The sequence below is a fragment of the Eumetopias jubatus genome, unplaced genomic scaffold, assembly GCF_037043125.1.
Source record: "Eumetopias jubatus isolate StellerSeaLion01/CBP00866 unplaced genomic scaffold, mEumJub1_p1.0 scaffold_7, whole genome shotgun sequence".
Classification (NCBI taxonomy): Eukaryota; Metazoa; Chordata; class Mammalia; order Carnivora; family Otariidae; genus Eumetopias; species Eumetopias jubatus.
The window spans coordinates 37454814-37480375 of NW_028274813.1; the positions used below are offsets into that span (position 1 = coordinate 37454814).

Genomic DNA, 25562 nt, shown 5'->3' on the forward strand with positions numbered 1-25562 from the left:
GTCTTTGGCATAGTGCCTTCCGGAAGATCTTTCCTGCCTGGATAGATTCCTTGTTTTTTCCATTCCCAAACTTTCCCTTTCCTGCAGAGGAACAGAGAGCGCAGTTGAGGAGACTTCAGAAGCCAGGGGCTCTCATGGAACTGCCTCTGCAGAAAGTTCTTTTGACACTTTACCTCTGGGTGTTCCTTATTCCCCACCTTGTTTGGGCAACTAAGTACTCTTGATTTGGGGTGGTGAACTGTGGAGTTCAGGTCACCAGTGGATGGTGCTCCGAAGTGAAGAGTTGATTTCTGGGTGATTTGCAGAATTTTAAAAAGATATCCACATTTTACTACAGTATAGCACTCTTTATGGAACTGTTAATAGCATAACAAACTTGAGTCTCCATGTGTTCCCCTACTCAGCAGCTGAAGCTTTGTAGTTGTGATGGGGAGCACCCCCTCCTCCCTGGGCTGGGCCCTGAGGCATAGAGTTTGGCTCAGGGGAGAGGGAAAGGCATCCTTGAGGAATAAGTCATGGCCAGTATTCATCTGCCTGGAGCACAAGACTTAGTTGCTGAATAATGCATATTTAATATATGTCGAATCAGTTCCAGATTTATAAAGGCTATAACAGTAGATCCTTGTCTATTGCAGTCTACTGTCATCTCTACAGAAGGAGCAGAAGAAAGAATGAAACTAAAAAGTCACCTTTGCTCCTTCTAGTCAGAATGGGAAAAGTTATGATGGCAGGGGATAATGAAACTATTTGTTAAAACGAGATTTTTGGCTTCTCTGTTGGATTTCATTTATTCATAACTCTCTGGATTTCCACCGAGAACTGAATTCAGGGTGATGTTACTTTACAGATTATATGAAAGTGTTATGCATTGTTCTATGCATTTGGATGGGGTTATCCACTCAGGCTCTAAATTATGCTAGTAGATCAATACCATATATGAATCTGAATAAAAATAGTGATTTGGATGAGAACTAGTGTAGATAGTTGAATCCATATCTTATACTATTTTCCAGGGAAAGGTGATGTATTCGGAGACATCTTCTGGAAGGAAACCACCCTGGCTCACGCATGTGCCAATGTCCGAGCACTGACATACTGTGACCTCCACATCATCAAGCGAGAAGCCTTGCTCAAAGTTCTGGACTTTTATACAGCTTTTGCAAACTCATTCTCAAGGAATCTCACTCTTACTTGCAATCTGAGGAAACGGGTATGTCATGTGGATCCACTTGCCCTTATTAGAATCGATGGGGTTAATATGTCATGCTCTATTAGCTGAGAAGTGCAAGAGGTATTTCATTTTGCACTCGTACATTCTCATCGATGTAAAGTGACATAATTTTCTTTCCCTTTCTTTATATTTTGTTTACTTTTTAAGGGGTAGGGGATTCCTGAGTATATGGTTAAAGACTTGAATCTTTATAATTTAAGTGTAAAATGAAAAACAGAGTTGAAGAGAAACAAACAAACTGTACTATAACCTAATTAGTTCTTAAGGTTTATAATAACTGCCATAAAAATAACATGAGTGTCTCTTAGTTTATTATGTGGGTTTTTTTTTTGTAGGTCGGTAAGGTTAATCAAGCTGGTTGCTTATTTTATATTCCTGACTCTATTATAAACACCCTTTCTCATTTAATGATCAGTTCATAAAGCTTATTCCCTGTGAATTCTTTCGAAGCACACTATCTTAAAAAAATAATTAGCCACACTGACATACCCTACAAATAGGTATAGCAGCTCTTAACTTTGCACTGCTGCTGCAACTATAATATTCATGGCCATTTTCTTTTTTATTGATGAGTGTGACACAAATTTAATTTGCCTAAAGAAATCTCCTAGCTATGATTTATAGGTCTTTGGACATAAGCTAGGGCTCTTTTATTGCCAAGAATGAAATACACACTTGGACAACTGCACTTAAGGAATTTCATCTAAAATGATTGCCCATCTATGGTGCAGTATTTTGAAATAACAAGCCTTCCCTCCCACTGGCCCCTTAAATAGGACCTTCTCTTTAGTTAACAGGGAGGAGAAAAATCAAGCCAAGAGATAAATCAGCATCTCTGCTGTAGCAACATAGAAATGAACATAAGCAAATCATTATAATTCTCTACGGGGGGTCCTGGGAGAGGACAGGACTTCTGGAGTCCTATTCGTACTAGCTGTGTCACAGTGTTGGATCTATATTTGTATAGCATTTTCGGTTTCTATTTTTGTTATAATAAATGGGTATTGAGGATCCACAACCTGCTAGACAATATGTAAAGAGTTGTTGCAAGCACAGAGACAAAATAGAGTCCCTGTGCTTAAGGTGTGAGTCCCTATGCTTAAGCCAAGTGTGAATATTCTATGAAACACAAATAAGTGAAACACATATTTGTACTAGTAATTGAAAGTTAAGGTAGTGGTGGACGTGGAAGGGGGCTGCCGATAGGAACTAACTGTGGAACTTTGTTGCTTATTCGTTAGGGAGTGTGGAGTCTCGTTTAAGTAAAAATATGTCTCCTTTGGTCTGTACTCTACCTTCCCCAGTGACAAATTCCTCTTCTACAAGGCAGCCCGTTAGATATTTGAAACTCATATCTTATCAAGTCTTCTCCAATATAAATTTTGCCAGCTTTGGCGTCTTCCCACATACCACAAGATTACCGAAACCCCTATCCATCATCGTTATGGTCCTCAGGACAGATCTTATTTGTCGCTGTCTTCCTTGAAGCATGTTTACACAGTATCTCATCTGATGTTTATAATATTCCTGTGTAAAAAAAAGGACAGTTATTTTCCTTTCAAAACACATGAGGAAGCTCAGGCCCAGGGGATTAATATCAAATAACCAACTGATATATTTGCAGTGCAAGGTCTCAAAGAGGGATAATTAAGATAACTCACCAGTAGAAAATAAATATTGGTTCTTCAGAATGAGTTCGTCACAAAGCTCTCTCGCTTCTTTATTTTCTCTTTTGCACATCTGAGCATATGCACACCACACACACACACACACACACACACACACACATTGTAATGAATGGAGAGTGCACATACCTCTGATAGGAAGAGAAGCTAGAGACAGAAAACTCTGTGTGTGTGTTTTAAAGATTTTATTTATTTATTTAGAGAGAGAAAGAGAGTGGGCAGGGGGCAGAGGGAAAGTGAGAGACCATCTCCAGCAGACTCTCTGCTGAGCGTGGAGCCTGACACAGGGCTCGATCCCACAACCCTGAGACCATGACCTCAGCCGAAACCAAGAGTTGGACGTTCAACCGACTGCACCAGCCCAGTGCCCCTGTGTGGATGGTGTTCCTGCCTCTGCAGGTGCTGGTGCACAAGTTACATCAAATGGCTTCTTCCCTTTATAACCTGCTCCCTGTCACAACCTGTGTCATGTTTTTATTTTTTAATAATTCCAGCCCTTCTTCAATTGATGGATGGTCTCAATAACTAGGCGAAATGTGGGGAGAGGTGTACTGTCAGTCAGTGTCACTTCATTCTCAGGAGAAAAAAAAGTATTCTCATAAAAAAAAAAAACACTGAGAAAATATCCTCCAATGACTCGTGAGAATAACTACCATTTTGAGAGCCTGTTTTATAGCCATGCACCTCAACATATTTTATATATAATAATTGACCTTATAAAATTTCAGTAACCCACAGATGAGGTACCTTACTTCCATTTCATCGATGAGGAGGCTGAGGTTCTGAGAATGGGACAGCTGGCTGCCAAAGAAATTATGGCTCAGTGTCTGGATTTGAATCCATCTCTGTCTGATTCTAAAACACAGATCTTTGATGCTACCATGTTGCTTTGGCTTGCCAAAATACTTGGTATTTTTTTTCCACGACAATATTCCACAGACACACTGTCAACCATTTATAGTTTCTCATGTGCTCAGTCACTTTCACTTCGTTCCCCATGGAGCTATTAATACAAGGGTATTTTGTTCTTATGGCTATTACTGCAAGCATTCTTGCATTGAGTATTTTTTGTGAATTGGATATTTGTTGTGAGTTGTATAATCAAAACCATGTCCTTAGTATGCTCTTGATATCATAGCTATCAGAACCACTAATTAAGGATGTGTTTCTAGTAAGCTGGGGGAGTAGATTTGGAACCCGGATTTTCAGCTGTCACAGATTAAAGCTCTGGCCACATGAGCGGGTGTGGTGGCTGGGTGGAGAGCTTTGCATGGTGTGGGATTCTTGGTGGTTGCAGTAGTGGGGGATGTGGCAGCACTTTAGCTGCCTGTCTCCCCTGCCCCCCATCTCCATTACGGAAGAATAAGAGATTTGTTATGCCAACATAGTTCCCACTAACCATCCTTAAGTTCCTCTCTATAAAAATTCTAGAACTAGAACTATAATTTCATCCAATAACTAGAGCAGGGGTTGGCAAACTTTCTCTGTCAAGGACCATCAAGGACCATTCAGTAGATATTTTAGGATTTGAGGGCCACAGAGCCTCTGTCTCAACTACTCAAGCTTGCCATGGTGTGAAAGCTGCTGTCTTAGCTCAGGGTGCCCTCACAAAATACTAGACTTAAACAACAGGAATTTATTCCCCACAGTTCTGGAGGCTGAGAAGTTCAAGATCAAGGTGCTGGGCCCAATCGGGTACCAGCGAGAGCTCTTTTCTTTCTGGCTTGCAGACCTCTGCCTTCTCCCTGTGTCCTCACATGGCTGTGAGGGAGGGAGAGAGAAAGGGAAGGGACAGAGAGTTAGGGTTGGGGTTAGGGTTAGGAGACAGAAAGGGACAGAGAGAAGAAGGGGGAAGGAGGGAGAGAGGGAGAAGGAGATCTCTCGAGTACCTCTTCTTATTAGGGCAGTAATCTCATCATGAGGACCTCACCCTCACGGCCTCATCTAAACCTAATTGGCTCCCCAAAACCTTTTCTTCAAATATCATCACATTGGGAGATTAGGGCTTCAAGATATAAATTTGGGGGGAATAAAATTCAGTTCATCACAGCAGCCAAAGATAGTATGTAAATAATTGAGCATAGTTGTGCTTTACTAAAACTACATAAACTGGTGGCTCTCACGGGCCTTAGGGTGTCCATTGCTGAAAGGAGAAGACTGGAAGTTAGCTAGGGAGGACAATGAGTATGCACACAGAATCCTCTCCCCTTGTATTAGGAAGCAAATCTACCACTTGCCACTCAGAGGTTTTCATGAGATGGAAAATGCCACACAGCAGAGGTGGCTGCAGAAGCCAGGTCAGTAACACCCACGAGGGAGGCCAGACTCACATGGCCGTTGAAAACTAGAGTTCACACCATCTGTAGAAGGGCTGGCTGCTACTCGGTCTGGTTGCACCCTGCCTTTGTGGAATGCCAGCCCAGTGTTGCTTGGTCTGCCTATTTTTTTTCCTCAGAGAAGACAGAAGTATGAATTTTTATGCAAAATCACATTAGTTTGGTAACTAACTTGCTTTGTGTTTTTTGTTTGTTTGTTTTTCTTTTTTATAAGAATATGGTCAAACAAAGCAAGTCAGCTTGCTCTTGGTCCAAATGTTTGTGAACTAAATGGAATGAGTTCATGAACTCTTGATCTCATGATAGTAGAAGCCTGAAATTTTTACCTGAAGCCTGTGAATTTGGATAAGAAAAATTATTACATCTTTATTTTCTTTAATTTCTAAGTGAAATGTAGCTTTTCCTTCAATTATGAAGGTTGGTAACAAACTACAGTATTAGTTGAAGTACCAAAAGAAATCATAGAAATGTTCATATTATATTGTATTTGTTGAAGTGTTTAGGCTCATCACTACTTAATAATTATCATAGTTATTACAGACGTGATCCTAAGATAAGGCTATTGTGTTAAAAAAAAGTACATAGATTACTATTTTGTGAAATTTTTTTTAAGATTTTTTAAAAAAAATTTAGAAAGAGAGCACATGAGAGCATGAGCGCAGGGTGAAGGAGACTCCCCGCTGAGCAGGGAGCCTGGGGTGGGGCTCCATCCCAGGACCCTGGGATCATGACCTGAGCCGGAGGCAGATGCTTAACTGACTTAACCAGGCACCCCACTATTTTGTGAATTATTTTTTAATATTTTGGTAACTGAATTTCAATATAATGTTTTTCATTTGCAATACTATGTATTTTATTTTGTGCATTTAAAACAACTTTTCTGAATTGAGGCCTGTTCCACAGGCTTTACTGGACCGCTAGAGATTAATACCCCCTGTAGTACAGTCAGAAACTGGACTTAGTTAAACAAAAGGACTGGTTGGTGTGTTTTTTCCAATAAGAACACAATTCCATAGTTTTCACTAAGTTTAAACATATTCAGAAAAGGTGTAGGAGAGCAGCAGAGGAAGGTTGACTCACTTGCTGACTGAATGTATTTATTTACTTAGTTAATGGAAAACACAATATGCTGGAATGATAAAATGATGTTTCTCAAGCTGAGGACCAAGCCTCAGGTGCAGGTCTGAAAAGGCAAGTGGCACACCCAGCACAGGTGATATCTACATTTCAAAGGATTTTAATCAGACTTTTAAAGTAATTAGTGCACTTCTGCTCATTCTGCTGAGCTGTGATGCAGTGAAGTTTATCCTCTGTGTAAAAAGAGTTAACAGAGCAGGTCTGACTGCTGTGCTTTGAAAGACCTGCTTATGAAGTGAGCCCTTGGCTGGCTGGCTTCTGGGAACTTGGGTTTCAGGAGGGTTCCCGCCAGGCTAACGGGTGAGAGTGGCTCACGGTGCCCACACTGTTTATTCAAACAGTGTGGTCTGTGCTCAGCATTTACTTATAGCTACATTAAGTATGGTTGGGGTTCTGAGTTATTTCTAAATATTTCCTCCACTTTCAAGCTAGCATGAACATGTTTTCCTCCAGATGGACTATTTAGATAAGAGGAATAAGGAGTTTTATTTCTGTTTTTGGTACTTCTTCTGACAAGACCCTTTGACAAAGTGTGGCCCAGAAAGTATTGGCGGGCTCAGTGTATATCAATATATATCCATCACGACCCTACTACCTACCTAGGGGGTCACAGAGATAAAAGACCCAGTGCCTGCTCTCTAGGGGCCTGCAGTCTAGCAAAGAGTCAAATCCTAACAGAGCCCCATAAGTGTTACGTGAGGGTTTCATTTAGGGTACACAGTGGGGGCGGGGGGAGAGGAGATGAATCCAACTCATCCCAAGGAGGACACAAGGAGACATTTTAGGAGGTGATGATGACATTGGCATTAGGATTTCTTTTTTTTTTTAAAGATTTTATTTATTTATTTGACACAGAGAGAGACACGTGAGAGAGGGGACACAAGCAGGGGGAGGGGGAGAGGGAGAAGCAGGCCTCCTGCTGAGCAGGAAGCCTGATGCCGGCTCCATCCCAGGACCCTGGGATCATGACCTGAGCCGAAGGCACACACTTAACCTACTGAGCCACCCAGGCGCCCCAGGATTTCATTTTAAACAGAATAATGTTCTAGAGGAAGGAAGGATCTTGTAGATCACCTGGTCCAACTTACTTTCTTTGCAGATGAGAAAACCGAGACCCAGAGAATTAAATGACTTGCTCAAGTTTGCTTAGCAAATTAGCATCAGAGCTGGGATGGGAATTGAAATCCTTTGAATTCTGTGCTGCTGGTATTTTTACAGGTTAGCCTCATTTACAAGCCCTGTGTAGAAGATTGTGAGTAAAATGCAACACTTGATTGTGTTCATTTTTAACAGGGAAAAAGGAGGGTGGATGGCCTGAGCTTGCATGTGATTCATAGATTGATTTTAGTGTTTTTCACACCATGATTTGGGATAAAACCAACAGTGGAGCCCCCAAACCAACCTGTAGGCAGTGTTCAGAGCTGTGAACAGGACTCCCAATGTCTCTATGAGCCAATGTGTATGGTGTGGCCACAGCAGGTACGTTGCTTGCATTGTGAAGGGTCTCATTTTTAGTAAACCTTGTAACTTACATGTCAGCATTGGTCGAGAGGTGTTACTGAATATGGTGAAATACTGCCTTGCTGATAATCCTGTGGTTCTGATGTACTCTCTGCTATTGGGCCAGTACTTTTTAGAAATATACGGGCTGCTGCAGCAGTTAGTATAAACATGTATAAAAAGAAAACTTCCCACATTAAACAAAACTCCTATTTTTTCCATCTATTTTGAGTTATTTTCTTAAGAGTCTAGCATTTTCACATTAGAAGTTATGAAAAAAAATATTGATGAGTTTACTGCCCAGAGTGACATTAGTGCTAAAGCTGTTAGTTGATTAAAAAAAGGGGAAGAGGGAGAGGGAGGAAGAATGATTGGAAGGAAGAAATAAAAGAAAAACAAGTATTTCCATATAGAATTGGGAAAATTTGAGACCCGACAGCAGGAAGCAGGGAGGGAATGAGCTGGTGGTACCGAGAATGACTCTGTTAGGAATGAGAATGAAGAATGCCATGTGGTCGATTCCAAAACTCAAATGAAGAGATTGCTAACTGAAATTTGAAAAGAAAAAAAAATAGTTACGATTGAACAGTGTCAGTATGGGCCGAAAACTGGGTAGTAAACTGGGCTTCCCTCTTAAAGGCCATATCTATTATATTAATGAGTGTGAACCCCTCTGTAGTTCCAGGTTGAGTCATCATGGCCAGAGAACTATGTGTCTTTCTTTTCATTCTGTGGCTCTGCTGAATTTGTTGCTGGTGTTGTGAAAATTTCTAAGCCAAATGGCCGCAGAGAAAATGTTCCTTGTACATCTACTATTGTGATGGAGTGGATCCCCTTGGACATTGATCAAAAGTGATGCCAAACTTGCTCTTAGTCGTGGTCTCAAAGAGACGTTGCCTCGGAGACCCATCTTGCTCCTAGTTTATACTCCTTTTTACTGAACATCTCTGTAGTTCAGACACAAGCTAATCCAGGACCTGCTAACGGTATTAATGTATCCCTTGTATTAATCTGCTCAGAGTGCCATAACAAAATAACACAGACTGGGTGGTTAAACAGAAAGGGATTATCTGACAGTCTGGGGACCAGAAGTTCAAGACCACAGTGCCAGTAGGGTTGGTGTCTGGTGAGAGTTCTGTCCTTGGGTTGCAGATGACTGCCTTCCCGCTGTGCGCTTATACGGCCTTTCCTCTGTGCATGCATCTGAGGAAAGAAAGAAGGAGCTCTCTCATGTCTCTTCTTATAAGAACATTAATCCTGATAGAGCAGAGACCCGGCCTTATGACTTCATTTAACCATAACTGTTCAGTTAGAGGCCCCATCTCCAGATAGAGCCGCACTGGGGGTTAGAGCTTAAACATATGAATTTGGGAGAAGGACGCAATAACCCCATTTTTTTAAATTAAATATGAAGGAGTAACTTTGAGAAGTATTCTAAAATCAAAACTTACAGCTGAACTAGGTCTGCATTACCGGGGATACGCAGCAGCATCAGCGTTCAGGACTGATTTTTGTAACGTTGAGGCGATGCATGATTATCAATACTAGCAAAACATTCTTGGGCTCCTACTGTGATTTAAGAAAGGATTCTCATTTAAATGTAGACAAATTTCCCCCAAGAATGATGAATACACGTTGTAAATTGGAAAAACAGAACACGGAGGTACTTATCCCTTTCACCCCATAAAGCCAGCGTCCTTTCCCACAAATGGCCCTTTTCTTAAGTGGTGAGAGTAGCAGAAGCCAGCTGGTCATGTTATGGCTAGGGAGAGCACCGATCCTGTATTTTAATGTTACAGTACTAAGAAACAGTGGGTTAGGCTCACTCTTGTGTTCACACAGGCTCAGAGCTCAGTAACTGTTGTTCTTTCCAGAAAGCATTCTTATCCCGGTGAATCCAGTGGCACAGAATTTTTTTTTTGCTGTAAGCAGTGAAGCATTTCTAACAAATTACCTTCTATGGATGGAAAACAGACTGGAATCGGCTAGGGAACAGGCTTTGAGGACTTGCGTGGTGGACACATGCTGCAGACTACGTGTTTCTCAGGGGTCAGTCCTGGTATCTTCGAAGAAGGACTCTAGGATTGTTGTAAGGGCAGTTCCAACTTCACCACTTTCTTTTCTTCCCCTTTCTCCCACCCTGACATAGCAGCTGAAACAAAATATGGGAGTACATTCATTCCGCAAGCCTTCAACTTTTGTCATCCCATTAAAAAGACATCACTCAAACACTGTCCACACTTGGAATAAAAGCTAATATGGTCTCCCTAAAACTCCAAAGTATTCTGTAGACTCTATGCTTCTCTCCTAGCCCAGACCATGGTACTTTGGTTTCCTATATACATTTTTGTTCTTTCAACTCACCAATGAGCTCCTTAAAGTAGGTATTTTCTGTGCTCTCTTCACTGCCAATGAGCAGAATAGTGCCCGCTGTGTCGTTGAATGAGTGATTCGGTGAATGAATGCAAAGGGAAGCAGACATAACCGGCCAGCACAGTTTTTATCCTCACTGACTGGAATAATCACTGTCATCCAGAAAAACAAATGATACCCTTGACAATTTTGGCAAAGAGCCTTATGAAATAGGATTATGAAAAGGACCATTACTAATTAGTGTTAAATCACAATTAGAGTTGAGCCCTGTATGCCGGCAGATTCTGCACAAGGCAGCGGTCTCTCCAGCACGTTCCGAGTACAGCAATCTTGACATCATCGCGTGCATTAAGATCACCTGATGCCAGGGGCTGTGATCCTCAGAACAGTACCTTCCTCTCATTCAAAAGGACTTTGAAGAACAAACTTTTGCTCAGTTTCCTTTGAAGAGTCTGCCTACACCCTTGGATGTGAGCAGGGGGCAGTTACAGTTTTCATTCTCTTAGCTGATCATCAGGATTGCAGATTCACTGTGAATGCCCAGGCACCAGTAGCTCTGCTTCCGTTCTGCGGCTTGTAGAAGTTTCCCCTCCAGACCAAGGGAGCTCGCTGCCTTGCAGTTTACACAATACAGACTCTGTCTCGTTTGAGCTTCAAATCGACACTGTAGGGAAGGGAGCTAAGAGAGGTGAGGTGACTTGCTTGTGGCCACACGGCTGATCGCCGCTCTGAGGTTCCAGCCTCCATGTCTCCGCTCCAAACTGGCTCTCATTCCACTGATGGGGGTTAAATAGGCCGACTTTCAGCAATTCCAGAAGTTTATCATGTGCATTTAGAGGAAGCAGAGACTTAATTATGCAGTCTTTTGATTCCTTAAGCTGCTTCTATTTAGGGCTCTCTTGATCCGCTTCCAGATCTGCTTCCAGAATAAAACCTTTTCCACATTTAGTTACCAGGACTAGGTTCACAGATCCCTCACTCTTCAGTGATGCCTCCAAAGCACTATTTAAGGACAGTGTTTCCCAAGTTTCAGAGTGGGGTCAGGATTCAGTCATTTACCAACATACTTGACAGTCGATTATACTGTCTGTTTGATAGCTCCTCTTTTCAAAACTAGAGTTTATTTTTATTGCAAGAAAATATGTATTCTAGTAGTAAACGAGGGAAATGGATAAGCCTTTAGTATAGTCAGAAGACTGTTTAACTAATGTAAGAAGGTAGACATTTTATAAATCATTTTTCTTGGGAATCCTCAAAGTAGTCAACCGTCCACTTGAAACATTTGTTTTTATTTTAGGGCTGAATCCTGCCTGGCAATAATGCCTTTCTAGGGTCATCATAGCTGGATTCCAGACTGTTCATTTCCATGTGTCTACCACTTCTTAATTCTCAACCATTGATGTTTGATGAGGGGCCTTTGGAAGTACAGTGCTATGTCACACCATCTTCATTTAAAGGAAAACCCTCCTTTTGAATGAACCAAGCAAGGATTTCTATTAATATCACGACTGAAATGTATGTAATAGTTGCTTTCCTAATTCCTTTTGGTATTGGTTTGAATTTCAAATACATGCAATTTTCCCTATACTAATTTCTTATGTATCTTTTTCCTTCTCTGTTATGGAAAAAGAAATCGGTGGATCACCTCTGTGGTTGTATATGTAGTATATAATAATAGGTGTGTATTTTACATATGTATACATATTACTTATATATATTTTACATATATATATATAATGTTAAGTTTGGATCTGTTCATGGATCTGTATTTCAGTATATTTTCAGGCAGAGCTCTTTTGGAGGGTTCCTCCCTTCCCAGGCCCCAAGACAACATCTAAATTTGATTACAGAGTTTGTCTTTATAGGGATTTCTTCCCTTCACTTTTTGAGCTTAATCCACTGACTCAGCTTTTTCTATCCTCTTAGGAACCTGAGAAAATATTGAGCTCAATAGACATGTATTCAAAAGGTTTCCATGCTGATTCTGAGAAGTAGCGTTTGTAACACTTTACAACAGATTTCAAAAGGTTATTCAGAGGAGGGGTTTCAAGATGTTTATAGTGAATTCAGACTATTGCCAGAAAAGTAAAATAAATACTGCATTAAAATATATCAATATATGTAGACTAGAAAGCATTTTAGAGCATTATATACATTTTGCAAATAAAAAAATAGAGATATGCTCTGTGGTTAGACTGAATTCTTAATAGTTAACTATTACGACCAAAATAGTATCTTGTCTTCCTGGAATGTCCATTTTTTTTCCCCATCTAAGAGGTGCATTTCATAGATTTTGACATTCCAATCAAGTGATCTTCCCCAAAGGAATCAAATCAAGTCATCCTACCAAATAATCAGAGACACTCAGATGACCCAGTGAGGCTACAGTAATTTCTCCCAGAGACAATCATTCATTTTCTACCTCTTCTTTCTGAATCAGGTTATACTTGATTTACCCAACACTTTCAGAAGTTGGCATTTGATTTCACTGGGGTTTGCCCTGTGTCCACAGTTTGATCCTTTAGAGAGTGATGTCATCTGTTGTAGAAGTTCAGCAGAGGCGCCGTCCCTTAGGAAACTCACAATCTTGAAGGCAAACTGCAGAGGAAAGATGGTAACCGCTCATTTTGCACGTCGGAAGCAGCTAGGTTCCCCTAATAGCAGCACACAGAAGTAATGCCGGGCACTGGACCCTGGCCAGGAATTTGCTTTCCTCTTTTACAGGTGCTTTAGCAATAGCTTTAAATGTGGTTGTGAATGGCAGCATAATCCCAGCAGGTTAGATGGGTAATATGTAACACACGTCCTTTGCAAGTTAGTTTCCTGTGACAGGAAGATACATAACCCCTTCTTGAGTGAGAAAAGCGTGTTTCCTAGTGTTCGGAAATTCAGAAGGTGGGATGTCAAATGACCCACTTAGCCATTGTAGAGTGCACTATTACATGGGGAAGGGTCTGCTGTGCCAGCAAAAAGCAAGCACAAGAGATCAGATCCAGCCTTCCGGATTTATGACTCCATAAAATGAGGCCAACTGCCAGCTTGTTAATAGCCACATTGCCACACCTGACAGTCACCGAGTGGCTTGTTACTGTAATCATACACCAGGAAGACTTTCTCCATAGGCTGCTGGGAGTGGGAATGGTCCTGTGGAGTAAAGAAAGTGCCTGGCGGGGCCTCAGTCCCTTTATTCTGATGCAGCTGACTTCTCCCAAGGGTTTGTAGAGAAGGTCGCAATAATGGCTGTTTGCCCTGGTGAGAAAACTATGAGAGATTTGGATTTGGCTGTTTTGCCAAGCTCAAAAATCTCTGTTTTGGGGTTCCTGGGCCATTCTACTTGGCACATTCCTTTTAGAAGGGTGTTTTTAATTGTGAACCAGCGATTCTGTGGAGGTTGACAACATAAACGAAGCTCAAACGATGCTGAGAGAGGGAGAGAGAACTTTAAAATTTCAAAGAACCCCCAAGACAAGTCTGTCAGCAGAAAAGACTTGCAACAAATGTAATTATATGAAAATGTATCTGATGCTTGAGGGTGAGCTGGCTTTACTATGCCAAACAGCATATAAGACACTTGAATTTCCAGTTTTTGAGTAAATTTTATAAAACAAACATATCAATTTCTTTCTGGAAGCACAGGCACCTCAGTATTTTCCATGGCCATATATTCATATCCCAAAAATAAATTTGCCATTGATGCCATAGAAGTTCAAATTATCCAGGTATTTTTTTCATTTTGTCCAAATCCCTTTCAGAAAAATATGACCAATTTAGAAAACTGCTATTTTAGATTTCAGTTAGTGGCAGAATTCAATAGTCAGGTGTTTTCCAGTCTGTCAAAGATGCAGCTGATTAATTTTGATTAAAGATCAGAGGTGCATTTAATACCTCACCAAAATAAAATCAAACTAATGTAAGTGACCAGGGCTATGATAAAGACAAACTATAGCCATTCATACAGCAACAAAAGTGGTTGTTTTAAATGGAGAGCAAGGCCAAAGGTTTTCCTATATTGAGATATAAAAAGACCTCTTTTCTCTAAACTAAAAATTTGAGATCACATCTTTAAAATATGGGACAGTGAAATCATCAAAATTTAGACAGATGGAAGGCAACTTGGGAAAAAAATACGTTATGAAACTTGAATTGCTCTTTTATAAAAGAAACTAATCACCTTATCCTGTGATCTTGGCTCCTTCCTCAAGGATCAGCTCTGTCCTCACTTTGTCCATTTTCCTCCTGTGTTCCAGCTCCACGTGACCTCTCCTTTCTCTGTACTCCTGTACCACGCACCACTGTAGCATTTTTCTTCAATATTTACTGTATGTTGCTTTGCAGGGTTATGTGTATTCAATAGATGGCCTGTCTTCATGCATTGGCTATTAAGCTTAATTATTAAAGATAGAGAAATGTCTATTATCCCATACCTCCAACTGTTCTTTGTGCTCTAGTACTCCATTGGTATTTCTTGATTGAATAAATAATAATATTGCAGAGTTTATTGATTTCAAGCAATGTGTGTTGCTTCCCTTTCTAGTAGTAGAGCCTGATACCCATGGAGGAGTAAGCAGTGAGGGGAAAGTCGCAGGAAAAGAGGTATCTGATTTATTTTTAAAAAAATTCTGATAATTATTAGGATAGTTTTGAATGTAGACTTAGTAAGAATTTGCAAAGATTACACTTTCGAGAAATTAGAAAATTCTTTGTGAAATTAAACATGAAAAATTTAGACTTGCCATTGGATTACTGTGAGCAAATACATCTTAACTGGTTAAAACTTGTCCAAAAATAGTAAAGGGAAATGGCAATATTTGGGATTTCCGGGAGGCACTTGAATTATTTCTTCACTAGAATTAGACATTCAATTTAGAATAAATCTTTAGTTGTTTTGGTGAAGGAAAAGGGAGAAAGCGTGTCCTAAACACATGGCTCCTTTACTCTTAAACAACTGTAGGCAGAAGTGGGCCATAGCTTCTACCCAATTCAAAAAATAAAAGTGATCCTATTTACACTCATAGCCAAGGGGCATCTATACTCCTTCCCAGGGAATGTTCTAACATCTCTCTTTGTAAGGACTTAGAAAGCCAGCTTCGGGTTCAAGTGGGTGATCTTGTGCACATGAGTTTATCACGATGCCTCTGTCATACATATATAAAATGAAATTAACAGTAGCCAATAAATATCCATGGAGTGTTTCTGAAGTGCCAGGCACTTTTCTAAGTGCAGAATACCGAGGAGTGAATAAAGCAGAGATTTCCCTGTCTTCGTGGGGTTTAGGATCTAGTACCCACCTCACAGACTTGTTGTGTTAAGTGCATACAGACTATCCCACCTGAGCTTTTAGTGAATGTTGGCAGTGATGGTGCCAGTGATGATGGAGATGAAGATAGTGGTAAGGACGCATTTCAGAAATGGCAGTGCTAGCCTGCTGCCCGTGATCCTCTCCCAAAATTCTAATGGGAAGAGAAGGTCGGGCTGTAGTCTCAGTATCAGCTGTCAGTCACTGGTGATAAGAGAAGAAATGTTAACAAAGCACCTCAGTCTAATCTCTGTAGAAGATAGAATCCCCCTCTTGTAAACAAAATGTAATAGGTAATGGCAAGGACTTCCATACACAGCAGTAAAATATGCTGAAAATTGCAGAAATAAACATTTCTACGCTTGCCCCAAAGAATGTTGAGTTTTCCCAGAGGAAATGCCTACTTTCTTCTGTTAACACAAAACAGTATCTATCTCTACCTCTTTCTAAACTCCACACATTTAGCATAACTTCTGTTAGGGGTAAACTCCCAACTGTGGTCTCTAACATTGGATGAAATGATTTGCTTGATGGTACATATTAAGGGAACAGACAGGAGTTGGGGATGTCAAGCCCAGTTCTTGGCACTTTTTGCTCATGGATTGTATTTCTGTAACCTAGGTTAATGAGCAACGTCCATGCTCTGTTTTGTTGTGCATGCTAAGAGTAGCATTAGCCAATGTACTTTGATCTAAAAACTTGCACTTTAACTATAGGTTCTAAACTTATGCTGAATTATATCTATCAGAGTTTGACTGTCTGAGCATTCTGCTCACCATTGAACTACTCCTCCCAACCAAGCCCCTGTGGCTATAGTAACAGTTAACTATGTAAATGTGTTTCCCTTAAGGGTGACACTCAGGGAAAGCATTGGGACAAATGGAAAAAAGCTTTTCTGTCTGTGTCTTGTATTAACCCAGTAGCTAACCAAGTAAACCAAGAACTAAGTTCATTCTTTTATTTAGAACCGGAAACTAAATTTGCATTGCACTTTTAGAAGTGAAAGGCAACTACGTTTTCTTTCATAAAATTTTTAAATTTCACCTGCCTTTAACATTAGGACATCTCTGAAGGACTTATTTTAAAAAAAAAATACTATTTGCATCCATTCATCTGCTTGTGAAAGAACATAATAAAGAAAGGCCACTCGTATGTAGAGAAAGAGAAATATTGCTTGAACAAGCTCATACCACTAGTCAGATCTGTTAAAGAAAAGGTGAGCTCATCTTTCCTTTTTATAATATTCCCTACAAGAAAAAGTTGCTCATTTTATTCATGTTTGACATTTTATAAAAAAGGTAAAATTCGTTTTTAATGAAAAATATTCCACGGGGTTATTAATTAAAAGAAATGCAGGAAGAAAAATGCATCATTTAAAAAAAGAGCAACTCATGAATAAGAGAAAGTTTCAGGAAAAACTACAGCTCAGTGAAATCTTCTCAGGATTGCTGGCTGGCTGGGCACCAAGTTTTGCATCAAAGCTTTGGTTAACTTAGAATAGTAGCTCCTTGAGCTTATTGCTTGAATCTTTGATTATACTCATTTTTGGCCCATTGTTCTCACCAAATTGTAAACTACTTGAGGCCAAAGATTACGAATAATGTAATCATTGCACCTATAGTATTTTCTACTGTAATGTTCAAAAAATGTTTGGCAGGTGATTGAATCAATATTTGAGTGTCTCCTATTTACAAGAGGACTGAATATAGTTATTATTACGTGGATTTATGTTCCCCTAACTTAAATAATATCTCTAGGAAAAGGTTAAAAAGGCTAGAATTGTTTAATTTGTTGAAGAGAAGTTAATGCTATAAAAAAAATCTGCAACAGAGCACAGTCACGAGAAAATTGTAACATATATTTTCCCTTTGGTGAGTCATACTTTCCTCTCACCTCCTGGAACTTCTAATCTTTCCTCCATCCCTACTCCCTATAAACCTTATTCTCCACACAGCTTTTTAGAGCTTAGAGGTAGCCACTCTTCTGCCAAGTCTGACATCTATCTTTTGGGGCATTGTGGAGGTACGAGGGATCCAAGATAAGAGTATTCCTATGTTCAGCTCATATTTGGAACCAACAGATCAAAATATGACTTATTCCTAAGAAAGCTGATTTGGCTTTAGGGCTTTATCAAGTGGACTTTCTACATGTTAGCCCTGAGTTAGGTGTATTTACCCTCTAGGCACTGGTCTGGCTGGGAAACCAAAGCTCTTCCCTAATATGGCAGAACCTGCTCTGATACACTCGTGCCTCAGTAGATGGGCCAAATGCTCCATCTCTGTAGAGAGGACTCCTCAGAAAGGGGAGAGGAAATGGGTAGGCTCAGCTTCTTTTTCCAACCTCACTAACCAGAAAGATGGCTCCTTTTCTGGGGAAAAGGAAGTGAAAGATGGAGGAAAATGTTAGGAATATTAGCCTAGTAGAAGTCACTTCATTTGTATTCTCCCCTCATGAGTACAAGTGGAATCACAGTGCTTACGAATCATTTATAACATACAGGCATAACATCCATATGCATAAAATATATAACATTTATAACATGTACAACACTTATATACAATTATAACATGTATAAAACTGATAACAAATACATATGAATATATAAAAAATATATATGCATATAACATATATATTTCACAATATAGTGCACATATTACATATTACATATGTATATTTACACTTTAAAAGACTATTCAATCTCTACCAGTGGAATTCCAGACAAAGAGATTATGACCTGAAGGATTGCAGGCAACATGGAGGAGTTGCCTTGTGGCCACGAACATTTTGGGGGATGATTTAGACCAGACCATAGGAAAAAGTGAGGATTGCAGACTAAGGACGGCAGAATCACTTGGATGCTTTTGTCAAGTTGCAGATTCTTGGGTCCCACTTCAGATACTAAACCACAGTTAGCAGTTATGGGGGGCAAGGATTCTCTCCAGGTGATTCACGTGGATGGTAGGACTGGAGAGCCACTGCATGACTTTAACGTGTATGGGGGATTGTGATCACCTCCCCATCCCCCAAAAGGAGAGAGAGAAAATGGCTCAGCTATACGGTGACTTATTTAGATTATGAATGAAGCTGTCCTGACAATAAGGGTGACCAGGCAAATGGCTGCTCTGTATGGAAACTGTGAATAGTTCCAAGCGTGCAGCATGTTTTACCTAGACATTCCTGGCACTCACATCCGTGCTGGGACATAGGATCCATATGGGAAGCAGGAGTAATATTATCCAGTCTGTCTTCTCATGGACCGTGATGAGTATCCTAGCCCCTCACCAATGTTCAGCCCCCATTCAGCCTTTATTCCGAGGCTCTCTCTGGCCCCTTGCTTCTAACCAAAGTCCCTCTTCCAAGGATTGCTTAAGTAAAAATAAAGTAAGCATATGTAATTAGTTCTCTGAACGTTTTATTTATTTATTTTTCACGTAGGTATTAAATTCATACTTGTTCACAGAGCTGATGAACTTGGGACTTTTGAACACCCCATACCGTATTAGATGTTCTAAGGAATGACTGCTTTTGTTGGAAAGCCAGACTCAACTTCACACTGATCTTAGGTTAAAGTTGCCTTTTCTAGGATGACAGCCTCTTATAGTGTGAAGGCAGCATGTTATTCTTTAGAAGTAGTGTGGCTGCTGCCCTGTCTGGGACAACAAAGGCCTGAAGACGGGGACACAGATGACATTTTGAGACTTCCCAGCTCATGAGCTTGTGGTCTACATAGACAGCCTGAGTAACCCACCACTGACTTGATTTGCCACACAGGATAAATTTTGTGCGTTAAAAGCCTCGAGGTTTGACCTTCACTCTTGCGGGCAACTTGTGTAATACCAGCATCTTACAGGGATGCAAAGTGGTAAAGAACTCCCTCTGCTAGACTCCAGTCAAAACAAAACTGTAGAGGCAAAGACCAAAGACCAAAGACCGTAGTGTGAAGGTTGGTGCCAGTTGTCAAGGAGAGTGAGTTTTCATTTAGTTGTTGTACTTGTTACTTCAAAGTATATAAACTCATGTGGTTATACTTCCTTTCCCAAAGATATGGTCAAGATATGAAAGGCTCTTTTTGTCTTTCTTTAATATCCCAGACCACAGTATGTTCCCTCTCTCTCTCCCTGCCTCTCTCCTCTCTCTCTCTCTCCATATATATAGTATGTATATGTATATATATATATATTTTTTTTTTTTTTACTTGATTTGATGTCGGGAAGTCCATTTGGTAGTATTCTGTGATGGTATGGAAAAAATTATTGACTAGGAATTAGAAAATCTATATTTTAATCATGGTAACATTTCTTACTTTCTTCATTCCTTGGGTGACTGACCACCTTAACCTCTTGTGCCTCAATCTGATTATCTTTAAAACTGGAATAATTATAACATCTGACACTTCCATAACTCTTAAGGTTTAGAAATCTATTGAAAATGCAGTGTTTTTTTATGTTACTTCAGGAAACAGACCATTGTCTCCATTTTATAAATGAGAAAACCAAGTCCTACAGAAGCAAGGTAACTTGCTAAGATCCCTCAATGTTAAATGGCAAAGTAACAGTCCTGGAACCAAAACCCAAATCTTCAGAAAGTTGACTAATTTTGCTTTTATGAACGTGTCTTACAGGATTCAAAGAATTATTGCGAGCAGTAAGTGAGGAAACAGCAAAAGGTTTTTTTTTTTTAAATCAATAGTTACACAAATGTAAATTAATATTTAATAAAGTGGAATTGTCTTTACCAAAGAAATCCTTCGATATTATTACTTTTCTCTTTAGTTCCCTGAGGTTAGAAGAGTTTAAAGCTGATATGGGATAAAGAAATTAATATAGAGAACATACCTTTGGATGGCAGTTCAAGAACTTAATTCCTTATTGCTTTGTTGAGTCGCCATTCCGAACTAGGCCAAGGCTGTTTCTTGGCTCTTCTATGGGATAAAGACCACACTGACAGCTCCTAGGTACACGTGGTGCTCTGCAACCAGCTTTCTCGTCCTGGATAAGAGAGCTTTCTTTCAAAGCCTACACCATTCAGCAAATTTCTAGTGACGTCCACAGCTGGTGCTCAGGAGAAACATTAGCCACTGTTAAACAAATACCTGTTATTGCTCGCCTTGAAGCCACTAAGAATTGTCCATGTGAAGAAATCATTTCTTTGCAAATTGAGCCCTGCCATTCACAGCTTCTGTCCTTGTGATTTTTGATGGCCTCATATTTGAACCACTCGATTTTCTTTGACTGCAATGTCCTGATGCATATACCCTATTCTTCCAGAGTGGCAATCACTCTGGCTTTTCACTGCATCTTATCTACTATGGAGAATGGCTGCTTAGCTCCTCATGATGCTCCCTATTGTGTGAATTTCACGTATATCACATATACATGAAATATACCCTCCAAATCTGGTGGAAATTAGTCTATTTTTGCGTGATGTGGTGGTAGATTGAAACAGATAGTTTGATTTATATAAATTTAGAAACATAAAACAGCAAGTTTGTAAGTTGTAAGTTGTAAGTTCAGCTTGGGTGGTGTGGTGTTTCAGCTACCAGCATGTTTTCACAATGGATGACAGAGCTTTCTAAAAACAAAGAGACTGCTATAGATTGAATGTGTCCCCTGACCCCCAAAATTCATATGTTGAAATCCTAACCCTAAGGTGAAGGTATGAGGAGGTAAGGCTTTTGGGAGGTAATTAGGTCATAAGAGTACAGCCTTAATGAATAGGATTAGTGCCTTTATAAAAGAGGCCTGGGAAAGATCCCTTTGCCCTGTGCTCTGTGAGGGCACAGAGAGAAGGCGCCCTCTATGAACCAGAAAACAGCCCTTCACCAGACACGGAATCTGCTGTGTGTGGTCTTGGTCTCCTCAGCCTCCAGAATGGAGAGAAATAAATTCCGCTATTGATAAGCTACTCAGTTCATGATATGTTTGTTATAACAGTTCAAACAGATTAAGAGATCCACATCCAACCAACAAGTATGTGTTGAGTGACTACTGTGTGACAAAAAGTGGTGATGGAATAAACAAATAATAGTAATGAAGTGAAAACCCTCATTTTAGCATCAGTTTCATTCTGGGAATTAAATTGCCAAGATACAGGATGGAATCGAATGGAACACATCCAGAGAATTTGAACCTCTGTGGATACAGGCAGCTTAGCAAATACAGGTGGTAAGGGGCCATCCCAGCTTCCAGCTGGGCATCTGCAGGTAAAGGTGAGTTTGTGTTTTGAGACTGATTTCTAACTTTCACCTTGACAGTTGAAGCAGGAACTCTTGGAGTGCTGCAAGCAGTGTTTTTCCACCCAGACTGTCTGTTAGAATCACTCCCGGAGCTTTGAAAAAAATATCTGATGCTGAGCCTTACCCTAGAGATTCTAATTTAAATTGGTTTGGGACAAGGCATTAGGTATCTTTTTTTTTTTTTTTTTTAATGTTCTCTGAGGGATTTTAATGCGCAGCCAAGGTTGAAACCTATTGTAGTAGATTAGTGATTCTAAAACTGTGTGCAAGAATCACCCGGGGTGGCAGGGGTAGGGGGGTGGAGGGTGGGGGGTTGGGGGAGATTGGTTAAAATTTAGATTCCTGGGGCTGGCCTTTCAAAGATTCTGATTTGGTTGGTCTGAAGTGGGACCCTGGAATCTACCCTAAATGATTATAATTTGGATGCTTCTTGGAAAACACTTTGACAAACACCCCTTGTGAGCTTTAAGTATTTGTAATCTCATCCACTGTCTTGTGGGAACCAGACTAGAGATATCGGTTCACTGAAAATGAGTAGCTAAACTCATCTTTCTCAGATAGCTACAAGAAATGAATGTAGCAATTTATTCCTTCTTATTTTTAAAAAATGTCTTGTCCGTCTCCATCATCTATAAAATTAGATATTTGCTGTGCAAGAGCTTCTCACCTTTTCAACATAGACTCAGTCTATGAAATCTTTGTTTGTTTTCATGAAAAAGGAATTATTTTTATTCACTTTATTTAGGATTTTTGCTTAACTCATTTTTATGTTGACTTATTTCTATTAAAGCCTGACAATAAAACCTAAAAGAAATGAAGATCTTTCGTAAATCTCAAATAAGCTGAATCACATACTATAAAGGTACCTTGTACTCTTTTGCTACTTATGACATTAGCTATTCTAAAGCTTCTAAAATATGTTGTATACTCGTCATGCCACCAGTTTCAAGATGTTATTTCATTGAATCCTACCAGGCCTTTGAGGACGATATTACTGTTCCATTTTATAATCCAGAAGAGATCCATAGGGGCTAAGATTAAGTTGATCCCCAAGGTTGTAACCCTTTGATAAGCAGCAGAAACAGAATTTACACCCCAGGGTCTCACTTTGAGGCCAGTGGTCTTTTCTTATACTTAACTGTCTTCACCTACAGAAAATTTTTGCAGAATTAACAACTTTTCATTTAAACCACGAAGGCGATTCTGTCTTTGCATAGATATTTATTAAAACACAATTGTAGAGGGTGTTGTAAAAAAGAAGCCAAAACCCAAACTATCTTACTGCCTGAAATTTTGAACCCAAAGTTTCTCACTTTCTCTTTCTGTCTCTCTGACAAGACATTTAAAGAAGAAATCATAATAAGTAAGCTGCAAATACCACTCATGTGGGTGCATCCTCTCCGGGCCCTCCATTATCACCGGGCCAGAGGAAGGGACTAAAATAGGCCCTACAAGATACCAGAAGAGATGCCAGAGCTTTCACAATCTAAAATCTGGATAACTCAGTCTTCATTTTAACTGAAAGTTGGCTTGGTATGTTCAGTTTATTAAAAGAATTGAATCATGGTGTGCTAGCAGTTCACTATTTCCCTGTAGCCTGTACCCATCTACCAAGCCTGCATTACAATAGAAGGTCACTCCATCTGCACTATCATGAGCTTTCCCTGAAAGCTTTTCTCCCATCCCAATCTAGCCTATTAGTAGAGCAGGTCCTTGTATTGTCAATCATCCTCTCATCTGAAAATATAATACGGTCTTTTCTTTTCCTCCTACAGCTGAAGCATTAAGTACCCTAGAAAAGTTCTTAAGGAGTAGATGCAAACCACTTCATCTAACAGGACATTTGTTTTGCAGGGAAAGCTCCATCATGAGTCTTATTCACCTAACAGTCGACTTAGAAGCATAAGATTATAATGCCCTTAAAAGTGTAACAGGGATGCCTTTTACACGGATAAGCATTTTCCTTTTTTTTCATACTCAGAGAAATCAAGGTATATGTTTAAATGACTTCTACTTAAAAATAAGATGTATCTGGAAATTAGCAGATTACGTTTAGTTAAGTAAGTAATGGAAGCCAGAAACGAGACTATTAACAGCTTCCCATGAGTTCTTTGTTTCAAATTGCTGCACAGAGAGCTCATCAGTCTGTATTGCTGTAAAGAGACAAGGGGAAGGCTTTATATGTCAGTGGGTATTAACTCCATTCTTAGCAAGTATTATCCAAAAGTGATTCCTTGACACCAAACAATCAGCTGTGTGATGGAGAGTTGACTAAACTTCATTTCCACCTCCCTATTAAATATTTCTTATTTTATGCATAGCCTGCCAAAATAGACGAATAACAAGATAAGCTTAATAAAAATAAAGGAAGAAAATCGGAATGAAGTGCAAACATAGGGAGGTTATCCTTTTAGGATTACATCTCTTACTTGTCATGTTCTTCTCTGAACTAGCTTCACAGAGCAGGAAGTCTTTTTCAGAGTGGGGCAGAAGCAAGGGGCAAGCCTAGGGGCCCTGTTAGAAAGCCGGCAGGGGAGCATAAAATGGGATGAGGGCTGGTGAGCAAGAGGAGTGCAGTAGCAGCAAACTTTTCCTTCAGTTCTTCAAGCTACCTGCAGGTTTATATGACAAAGAGTAACACTCAAGTCCCATGCCCTGGGTCCACAGGAACATAAATCTTTGTCTGGTTGTAATGTTTGTGCAGAACTTTCTCATATAAGCATTTCAGTCCGCACAACAGTGTTGTGATTGCAACTGGCAAGACTTTGGGATTTACAGTTTCAGTGGGTCACAGAACTCCCTATCAAAAGTTTTCTCCATTAAGTTGGCAAATGTTGATGTTCAGTAGACAGTATCTTAGACATTCCCCACCACACCAACGTATAATTTCTTGTTTTTCAAATGCTGTGTTATTTTAACACTGCCCTCAAAACTTTTCCTCTAAGAACTCCTAAATGCCCTGGCACAGAAAGGGAAAAAATTTCCCTACACAAATAGTCATCATTTTGACTAGAGATTCTGAGTCTGAGGTCCAAATGCAGGCTTTGAAGAATTCTACTAAACTTTTGAAATAAGATTTAAAATGTTTCATGTCTTAGACAATGTGTACTATTGAGGGAGGTTTTTAAAGTTTTATCAGATTCCCCCCAAATATGTAGCACTCAAAGGATTGAACACTTCTTCAGATCTAGTTAAGAAATCCCATGTACCAAGCTGTCTTTGACTATATACCAGAGTATAATTTGTACCAGAGGGAATGTTGACCAGAGACATTATTAATTTCCACAGATTAAAGATGACTCCTGAATAACCGCATTGCCCTTGAAACCTACTTACAGATAAAGTTGCCACAAATCTAAATTCTTTTTGAAACTTTTGCTGCTCCTGGTCAAGTTATTCCCCCTTCCTGGAAATCCCCAACATCCCCTTGAGACTTCTCTTCCTATTAAGTCCTTTATGACCTAATTAAAATAGCACAATTTCTAAAAAACTTTTTCAGAGGCCCTCAGCTTCCCTCTTTCACTATATACATTTGGTTTGTGCATTTCTTTTAAGAGCCTCTTAGAGTTTGATTTGTATTGAGGTTCTCTATGGCTGTATGTTCCTAACTAGATTGCAAATTCCTGTGAAAGAGAGAGACCAGGTTTTATTTATCTGTTCTCATTCCATCAGGCACAGTGCTTGGCCCTCAATAGATACCTAAGAAATGCTTCCTAATTAACTGTTTGATGAATGTTAAGTTGATACCAGATGTCCTAAGTATGATCGG

At 39.8% G+C, this 25562-nt stretch overlaps 1 protein-coding gene across 1 annotated transcript in view; it reads left to right on the forward strand.

Moving 5' to 3' along the window:
- The window catches only part of KCNH5 (potassium voltage-gated channel subfamily H member 5), a 302764-nt gene that overhangs the window by 254816 nt on the left and 22386 nt on the right, over positions 1–25562 (forward strand). Inside the window, exon 10 of the mRNA XM_088025032.1 lies at positions 1014–1210. Within this exon, the coding sequence (XP_087881158.1) occupies positions 1014–1210 (197 nt within the window). The remainder of the gene's footprint in view (positions 1–1013; positions 1211–25562) is intronic.